This window comes from Arachis ipaensis, chromosome B01, assembly GCF_000816755.2.
Source record: "Arachis ipaensis cultivar K30076 chromosome B01, Araip1.1, whole genome shotgun sequence".
NCBI classification, from domain to species: domain Eukaryota; kingdom Viridiplantae; phylum Streptophyta; class Magnoliopsida; order Fabales; family Fabaceae; genus Arachis; species Arachis ipaensis.
This window is the reverse complement of record NC_029785.2, coordinates 72194282-72204652: the sequence shown is the minus strand read 5'-3', so window position 1 is coordinate 72204652 and position 10371 is coordinate 72194282. Positions and strand designations below refer to the sequence as shown.

Sequence of the window (10371 nt, the reverse complement as noted above, 5' to 3'; positions counted from 1 at the left end):
AACCAAATATTATATATATTGTAACATTTACTACATAAAACTTTATATTTAAGTCGTAAATCAAAGATAGTAAAATATTACGACACCTAAAAAAAATATACATAATATTTGAAGGATAATAATATAACTAGAAGCCTGTTAAAAAAAGATAAATAATATCGACAGTCGTTATCTACACTCGAATCACATTAACACAAATGAACGTTGTATACTGAAACAAAACATATATATATATAAGTTTCAGAATAAGATACATAATAACTATTAGTCTCGACCTGCGAAGAAAAAGTTAGTGAGAATATTACAAACTAAAAAGTATACAAAATAAAAATTATGTTTCTCCAAATAAAAACATTTAAGAGGAAATATACAATAAAGCTTTCAAAAGTGGAGAAATACTAAATACAAAATAAGCATCAACAAAAGTCTTCTTTGCTTCGCCAAAATAATCCTGCACACTCAGTGAGGTGTGTCACGTCCTACATTTGAAAAAATAGAAAATCCACGACGGATGAAAATCCGAAGATTCCCAGTAGAGTAATAGTTCTAAATAAAGACTATATAAAGAAACATGAACCCACTAGGCAATTTTAATCTCCAACTTCATAGAAATTCAAGCCTAGGGTCCTAACTAATCCCAACAAGGTCAATTTTTGCTAAAATCTTAGCTCTATCAATTACCTCTAATCTCAACCATTCTCAATACATCGTCATCTTTACTCCCAATATTCAATTTCCCAGTTTAATATTCAGTTCAGTAATATAAATCACAAATAATAATCAATACAAGGTTAATTTGCTAAGTTTAACATACTATGAACTACCATCGATCTCATTCATTCCCATAGTCATATATTAATCCAAGTCTCAAGTATCAATAATGAAATCATACACAAACAACAAGCAGTACAAAGCAAATACAGTTAAAGAGTAATTACAACAAATAGTACATTTAACCGTTAACAGAAAATCAATTAGGCAAACCAAAATAGTTATGCACACTCAAATAATAGCAAACAAATGCACATGATGCATGTCTGTCCTACTGACCGTGAGCTAAGCTGTCGGTTAAAATGCCAGAATACGACATATCTGGTAGCTAACCTGGATATTGTCTCTCTGTTGTCCATTCCCAAAAAGTAATTGTTATAACCTCGCAGGGAGAGTGCCTTGTACACCTTGCAGAGAGAGTGCGCTGTTACCTTGCAACCAGAGAGAGATCGTAATGCAGCAGAAAGGAAATTCTCAACCTAACTCGTTGACACCATAGCCAAGAATTGAAATCAAAAGGAATCTTCAACCTCCTATTCATTTTTCCAATATAACAAGAGTGGGAATCCTCAACCTTGTTTGTCCACCGTAACAAGAGAGAGAATTTTCAACCTCAACTTGTCTATCAGTGAGCGAGATCAAACCACCATCCTCACCGTAGGCGGGACAAAACCACCATCACACAACATTAATAACGCAAGCGTGACAAAACCCACATTCTTGCCAATCAATAATCATTATTAACCAAACCTATTATCATCGTCAAATTTATCATTAATCATAGGCGCTAGTATATATCTCAATCATAGTTTTCATCCTAAGCCTCATATGAATCCTCACTTTTTGATCTAAGTCTCTAATCAATTCAATTCAATCCTAGTCATAATCTTAACCAGCCTCGTAAAGCATTACTCATCATAACCACATTCATATACATATATATGTATAACCAGAGAGAATCCTCAACCTCTCCAATTCGTGAGCGGGATTAAACCACCCTCCTCATCGTGGGCAGGACAAGACCATCATTCCTACAAAATCACATCGCAACTATGAACAAGTGGGATGAAATCGCCGTCCTTATCCGGTGCAGGTGCCAAATCAATACGCAAGCGTGACAAAACTCACGACCTTGCCAATTCAGTTTTAGACCACATTCACTCAAATCCATTTCATAAGTTATGACATTCAATAACTCTAATTCTTTATCAATTTATCAATTTCATTATCTCGTGAGCGGGACAAAGCCACCGTTCTAATCGTAGGCGGGACGAACTTCCATCCACAACATTCTCATCCAATTATCCAAGGGTTTGTCCGGGTATAATTCAATTCAATTTGTTATACTCCTTCCCAGTATATTCAACGCTTACTAATTAGTTATTCAACTCCATACGGAGGTTAAAGGGGGATATAAATAGACAAAGAAGGCTAGATAGTTTAAAATAATCATTTTAGCCAAAACAAGGTAGTCTTGCATACGCACGCCTCGCACATATGCGCGGAATTTGGTTCGGAAAAATTGGGAAGTCGCAAGCAATGCATACATGTTCATCATTCAAGCGCGAGAGTTCGAGTGCATGCGTAGGCGGCACCCGTGCGTATGTGCGGGAGCTGCCTCTACCCCAAATTTAGCAAAATTTGAAATTTTCAATTTTCAACCCCAATTTTCAAACTTATATAACTTTTGCTAAAAAATTTATTTTTCATTTATTTTTCAACGATTTTAAAGTTCTCATCACCAGCTTTAATTCAAGATAGGTTTCACTCAATTTCAAGTTTCAAGCGCCAAGTTATCGCCCGTCGAAGTTAGCCAAAAATCACTTTTTACCAAATTCTTCTGCATCACTCAATTTCACAAATTCTTAAATTTACCTTTTTTAAAACAAATCGTAGACCAATTCCTAGGTCTCCTTTACACTCAATCATCAATCCCAAATCACATCCTAGCCATTCAAGGGCCAATCAACCAATTTCGATTTACATCAATTCCGTTCAAAATCCATTAATCAATCAAACCACAACAAAATCAAAGCATATAACTCAACCATCATACCACAACCCAATTCAACATATTTATACCAACAACTTACAAAAACTTACCCAATTATGGTGCCAAACACTACCAATCCGGCATTTGGCACCAGTAGCGCAAACCAGAGTGGTCCCCACATGATTCAGAACCGAATCTCTTGCTCTAATTTGAACTTTTAATCAATTTTGAATTAAGAAAAGATATTTTTAGGTTTTAGAATTTTAATTTTGTATCAATTAGTATTAGATATAAGAAGAGAAGATATCTCGGCCTATGGCTTCTTCTTCTCTTCTTCAGACTTTTACAATTTTCTCTGCTAGGATTTTTTCACACCATGAGCAACTAAACTTCCATTGTTAAGGTTAGGAGCTCTGTTTATTTTGATGGATTAATGTTAGTGTCATTCTATTCTTATTTAATGCACTGGTTTAAATTCAAGGATTGTTTTTGTTCTTCATCTTAGGGATTAGAGTATATTGAAAGATAGCTCTTTTTCTAATTAAGTTCTTGTTGAATCTTTGAAAAGTTAAATCACTTGAATAACAGTTTGAAATCAATTCCTCATAACTCTCTAACTACCCAAACTTAACATGATATGTGATATATAATCATCTTATCTTTAGGTACTTAGGGTTTGTGTGGCTCATAAACTAGAGTTGAACTTAATCCTCTAATTGAAATTAAGTGACCAAGGAATTGGCAGTTAACTAGGTTAGAAGAGAATAAATTACTAATTAAAATTTGCCATGAATTAAACCTTTGTATGATTAAAGTAGTTAATAAGAATTATTAATCCAAAAAATTAGTCACCTCCAAATCCTTAACTGTTATATTTTCACCAATCGTTCATTACTTGTTTTCTTAAATTCTTTTATTCATTGTATGATACTGACGTGGCAAAAATTGGCGAGTTAATAAATTGTTATAAGAGATACGTTGCAAGTACAGTTCTTAACCAACTAAAAATTCACTTATCAATTTAGAAGGGTTGTCACAAAAATTAGAATTAAAATACTGGGAGTATGAATCCCACGTCGTCTCCCAACGAGTTGCAGAAAGGTGTGCTATTTTATTAATCAGATATTTTCTAAAATGGTTTGAGTTGATAAACAGGAAATTAAATCAGAGAAATTGTGTAATTTTAATAAAAACCTTGACTGGGAGTAGATTAGTTGGAAGCCCTATTCTTGTTGGAGTACTCTCAAGATTAATTGATGATTGAAGGTTGTTCTGCTTAGTTATCCCTTACTAGGTAGGGAAAAGTCAAGCAAGTTGAAAAGCTATTTCTATTCACAAGTTCCAATCCTCTCTCTTGGAAATGATTGGTGTCAGTGACTAGAGGACAATCCAATAATAAACCCAATTACAATTTTTCTCTTGAGCATTCCAACTCAAGGTCCTCCTTTCAATCAACTACCAATCAAGTTATGGAACTACTCGCTCATTATGAATGTAAACTTCACAACATAAGAAAGGAAAATAAAGAAAGACATGATAAATAATAATCAAAAAGATCAATTAAAAATAAAAGTGGTTCTTGTATTAATAAATTCTAAAAATAATCCAATAGTAATTCTGAATAAATTGAAGACATGGAAGAGTAAGAGACAAGTAAGGAAAACAAACTAGAATAATGAAGTCTTGGCGGAGGTAATAACTCTTCTCAATATCCCAATCCAAAAAGCAATAAAAACGAAATCCTAAAAACTATCAATGTGTAGAGAGAAAACCTAGAGGAGGAGTAAAATCAGATCTAAAACTAAAATTATGCGGAATGAATGTTGTCTTTTTTTGTCTCTGCATGTTCCCTGGCTCTAATATTCTTTTTTGGGCCGAAAATTGGGTCAAAACAGGGCCCAAAATTACCTCCAACGAATTCTGCAGATTCTGCAGATCGCGCACGTCACGCGATCGCGTCATCCAGGCATTCGCGTCATCCAGCGTTTTGCCTTGCCACGCGTGCGCGTCGTCTACGCCTTCGCGTCACTGGTGTAGTTTCCAATCCGCGCGGTCGCGTGAGCCATGCGCCCGCGTCACTTCTCGCTGGTCATCTCCTTAATTTTTTGTATTCCTTCCATTTTTGCAAGCTTCCTTTCTAATCTCCAAGCCATTCATGCCCTATAAAGCCTGAAACACTTAACACACAGATCACGGCATCGAATGGAATAAAGGAGAATTAAAATACAAAATTAAAAGTTTCTAGGAAGTAAGTTTTCATCCATAAAGCATTTTTAGGAAGGAATTATAAATGCATGCTTATTTAATGAATAAGTGGGTAAAGATTTGATAAAACCACACAATTAAACACAATATAAACCATAAAATAATGGTTTATCAGATACTTGGAACACAAAACACTCAATTTGACTTGTTTGACTAGTCTAATCATTCGATTATTGTTGCTCAATCTATTAATCGTCGTGGGATCGACATTCACTCACTTGAGTTATTACTTGGTACGACTCAGTGCACTTACCAGTAAGTTTGTGGTATTCGAAAATTCGCATCAAGAGCCAACTGGGATTCTTCTTTGGAGGACGCCAACGCAATGAAGAGTGAGCCCCTGACTGTGACGGACGGCGTGGGTGGCTCACTCCTTGCGGCGGTGAGGCTAGGATTTTCGTTTTTGTTTGGGGAGAAGGAAGGAGATAAAAGAAACTAGAGAAGGGACTCTAGGGTTGGGAGGAAAGGCTTATGTGCTTCACACGTGCCCCTGATTGCGACAGACGGCGACGGTGGCTCACTTCTTGTGGCTTGCGGCGGTGAGGCTAGGGTTTCCATTTCTTTGGAGAGGAGGAAGGAGATAGGAGAATTGGAGAAAGTGTTGGTTCTGTTTCACACGTGCTTTCTTTTTATTTTCCTTCAACGCGAAATGGCAGCGTTTCATGAGAATCGATGGGGTCCTAATTCGGTCCGACTAAGCGATTTTTGACCAATTCAGTGGTTTAAATTCGGTTTTTAGATTAGTGGTTTTGCATGACAAACCGAGTTATTTAAGCTGATGGTTTACAGTTGAACCGGCCAGTCTGATTTTAGAACCATAAGTATAATAAGCATTTTATTATTTTGTACAAAATATTATTAGTTTTAATTTATATATTTATTATTATTGGGTATTAAAAATAAAAGATATTTGTATTATTATCATTTTTCTAACCTTCCTCAACTCCAACTGTGATTAGGCCTAAAAGCTTGCTCACCGCATTGGAAACAAATATAATTTAATCAGTTTTTATCTGATAGTGCTATACATTTGCATAATAATAGGAGAATTAACTTTAACGAGTTAATGATATGGTGTTTGATCACCATAGGAGTATTTTTACACAAAGTTATCAATCAATCTTGTATGGCTTCTTATGAAAATAATATATTCAACATGAATGTTATTTGTTAGGTAAAAGATAATAAATTGACAAAGAAAATTAATTACAATGTGTATATTCATTTTAACAAATATTCTTCTATTCAATATTGTAAAATATGCACTGACTACCCTGAATTAATACAGGTTCAACTTTTATTAGTAGCGGTAGAATGCCTAAATTGAGACTATAGCATTCATCAAACAAACAATGAAACACTCATTCATGCTTTCTCATTTTAAGTATATTTATACATAAAAGAAATTACATATAAAAAAAAAAAAGAAGAGTTGAATTATAATAAGAGTGATAAAAATGATGATTCTTATAATTTTGTTTGGCCATCTATATATAGAAGACCAGAAGAACATGATTATTTAACAAAATTAATTTATATTTTTGCATTCAATTTGAATAAGTAAGAAATTATCTTATTTTAGTTTAGTTCTTAAATATTAGTTAAAAATATCTCAATTGATTGAAAAATACTACTAAAATAAATTGATATAAATTATAATAAATTGTGTGATATATAAATATCTAATCAAATCAATCAATTGATACAATTAATTTATTATAATAAATTGTATTTAATGAGTTAAAAGAAGTAAATTGAGAAACACTCTCCAAACATATGCTACGTCAACTTTATCATTAAGTGCATAAACCGAAATTTTAATAGATATAATAGATAATAGATAATAAATGAGAAACACTCTCCAAATACATGCTATGTCAACTTTATTATTAAGTGCATAAACCGAATTTTTAATAGATATAATAGATAATAGATAATAGATATGTTACCCTTTATTAGATGCCACTGAGACTAATTAATTGGACAATTAGAAATTGATTAAAAATTTTAAAATTCAAAAAAATTATTTTGTCTTTCGAATAAATGGTTGGAGACTGAATTTTTTTTTTTCTTATTATTAGTATTAGATCAGTGAATATCTATCTAAGTCCTTGATAATTTTGTTGAAAGACTACGAGACTCCGAATAAAAAAAATACCCATTCCAATATTTAATATTTAACTTCGTGAGACTGTTTAGTCTCCCTATCAATGATCTTTCTTCAGATCATGCTTATGTGACACGTTAAACACTAATATATCCTCAATTTAATTATTATAAGTAAAAACAACTTAAAAATCACTAATATTTTTTAGTTTTATACAGTAAATTTAGCTAATATATTTAAAAAAGACAACAGAAAAATTAAACGGTCCTGACAATTATCCTCTAAAAAATAACAAAACTCCCAACAACAAAAATTTGTTTTAATTGGCTCTTAATGGATAAATTAACAGTTTAACATGTCATGTAAATTTATTTCGTTAATACAAAAAAAAAAAAGATTAACAAAAAGACTAATCAATCTCGCTAAAAAAAGATCAAAGACCAAGAAATGTATATTTTTTTTATTTGTTATTTAAGGTAATTATCGACTCGTTTATGAAATTTTTTTCTTAATATTATGATGTTAGAATTGAAATTATTTTGATACTTGTATGACATCTATCTAGTTTGTGAGAAGCTTCGGCAGCCAGTCAGCCATCAAAAAGGAAGAAAAGAAAAATAAATACCACTGATATTAGAATTGAAAGTTGAAGTGTGTAACGCGAACCACTAAGTAATCTACTTGACCACCTAATAGTATGTATATTTGTGGGAGAAGTTGATTCCGTCAAATAGATGAGAACCCAACCACTGTATACATTGAAAGATCAGTTTCAGTTTAGTTTTATCTACCATAAATCTATTATACAGAGATGACCATTTATAGATTGACTGGTCCATAATACCTTTAAAGTTTTCTTTTTGTAGATTCTTTTACTTAATCTCATGTATATCATCAACTTGCTGGTCAAAGGTCCATCTCAATCTCATTCAATATGCCACTTTCTGATTAATATTTCCATCCAACTTGGGCCCTGAGCCAAGAATTTCTTTCACCAATATGTAGCAGTTTTCACACCAGCAAGTAGTGATGGAAACAATCAATAACAATATGGACGTTTTAGTTTAGTTAGCTAATTATAATATCATTATTATTTGCACTCCATAAGATCTCATCATCAAATAAGGGAAATAAGTTTATCAATGAATGTTTTATTGTTATTTTAATTTGTCGTTTATAGGTAGTCAACTGAAAATAAAATTTAAATTGTGGATTCGATTAGTATTTAAACGCCGTGGTTGATTTGATTTTACATGATAACCATTTTCCACAAAAATACAAAAGAAGGTCGTTAAAAGCTTAGAATTGTAGAATTTGTTTGATGAGCATAGTGGAGCCAATATCCGAAAGCAACACAAATTAGAGAGCTTGAAAAGGTCCAGAAATCTTCAATCAAATAAAAATTGGATGTTAATCTTTTTCAAGAAAGTGACAAGGCTTTAAGCCTTAAGGGGTCGTTCGGTTGTTCGGTGTGAGATACTATAACTTATTTTTGGAGTGGTATGTTTGATATACACACAACTATAAAAAAAAAAGATTATTTTAAATTAAAATTGAAGTTAGTGACAGACTATACTCATCTTTAAAAATTATCCTCTTATTAGGTGTGAGTAAGCCTTTGAAATGGTATGAAACTTTGAATAGATTGAGAAGAAAATTTTGGTTTGGTAAAGTTTTTCGAAGAGGTGTTTGTACTTTTTAAAAGCTCAAGCTCCTCATTTTGTGTTTGGTAAATAAAAAGGATCATGTGTTTGTACTTGCAGTTTTTAAAAGATCAGAGTACTTTTGAAAGCACTTAAGGTAGAGCTTTTCAAAAAATTTAAAAGTCTAATAAAAGCAATTGTTGTTGTTTGTGTTTATTGTAAGCTATTTTAATTTGATTTATCAAATATAAATATTACAATTTTAAAAAATCATCTTTTAAAAATTAGCTTTTATAAACTACTTTTAAAAAGTAAAAACTTTACCAAGTTAAGCCTTAGCTACATACAAGACTAACTAGCTTGTGATGCAAGCAATCATAACTAACTAACTAACTAATTGCTATGAATACAATAACTAACTAACCGAAACTTCAACAAACTATATTAGGTGGCACCCGCTACGGGTCAGGATAATATGAAATTCGTTCATTCCCTTACCCAGCTTAAAATGAAGTGAAGAGGATAGACATGGGGTTAATAATTGTGTTCTTTGATTCATAATTGTAGCCTGATTACACTGCATAATTCTTTCAGCCCTTAGTTCTTGCAGTATATAAATATTCAATTCATAAGAACATAGACGTATAGAGTCTATAGAGGCTACACAATTTTAAGTGGCTAAAGTGGTTGGTTCACATCCATCATGTACACATGCCAATACATCTTTGTAATCCCTTGAAATGGTGAAAGAATCATAGACGTTGCCATCACTGCTTTTCTTGTACTCAAATAAGAGAGAAGAATGGTTGAATGCGGTCAACTTGACAAAGCCAAAGTCATAGTCTCTGTAAAGACTCCACTTTGGTGTTACTTGGCTGAAATTCGACAAGTGGCTTCCTGCTCCTCCAACAACAACATGAATTGTTCCGTTTACTGTGCCTGAATACTGTGACCTTTCTTTGTTCACACATTGGTTCTGCATATGTTTTGTTACAAAATTAATGATTATTGATGACGTCCAAGTTTTTAAAATAAAATTCAATATTGCTTACCACGCAAACTCTGGATCTCAGTTTGGGACATCGTATGATAATATAAATTTAATACACAATCATCTAAGTATTTAATTATATTATTTTTTCAGATAACCAAATAAATGTTAAAATCAATTTTCTTTTCAAATAGCATGATAATAAATAATTGAATGTACGTATGTGCAAAATATTTTTATATGATATTGTATTAATATTAAATTTTTGAAGTGATACAACCTCTTTTAAAAAAATGGTTTTATCAGAGCTTAATATAAAAAAAAATGTTAGAGAACTACTAGAATTTATTGTTTTTAGTAATTAGCCAACAATGTTTAAAAGTATAAACTAAAAATATGTTATTAGATGACTATACTAAATGAATTAGACTGTTAGTTAAAAATATTGACAAAAAATAATAAATTTTGCTAAAATTTAAACTTTTCTCATAAAAAAAGATTAAAAAAAAAGTCATGATAAAGTTCCCAAAATTTTAGGGGGAAAAAATTAGTGGGTTTTTTTTTCCTTTTGCTTCATATCACTTTAAAATTATTGGCTTAG

General features: G+C 31.9%; 1 protein-coding gene across 1 annotated transcript in view; it reads right to left on the bottom strand.

The window, feature by feature from the left end:
- The window catches only part of LOC107631650 (probable inactive purple acid phosphatase 27), a 5477-nt gene continuing 4414 nt past the window's right edge, over positions 9309-10371 (bottom strand). Inside the window, exon 12 of the mRNA XM_016335169.2 lies at positions 9309-9755. Within this exon, the coding sequence (XP_016190655.1) occupies positions 9450-9755 (306 nt within the window). The 3' untranslated portion in view covers positions 9309-9449. The remainder of the gene's footprint in view (positions 9756-10371) is intronic.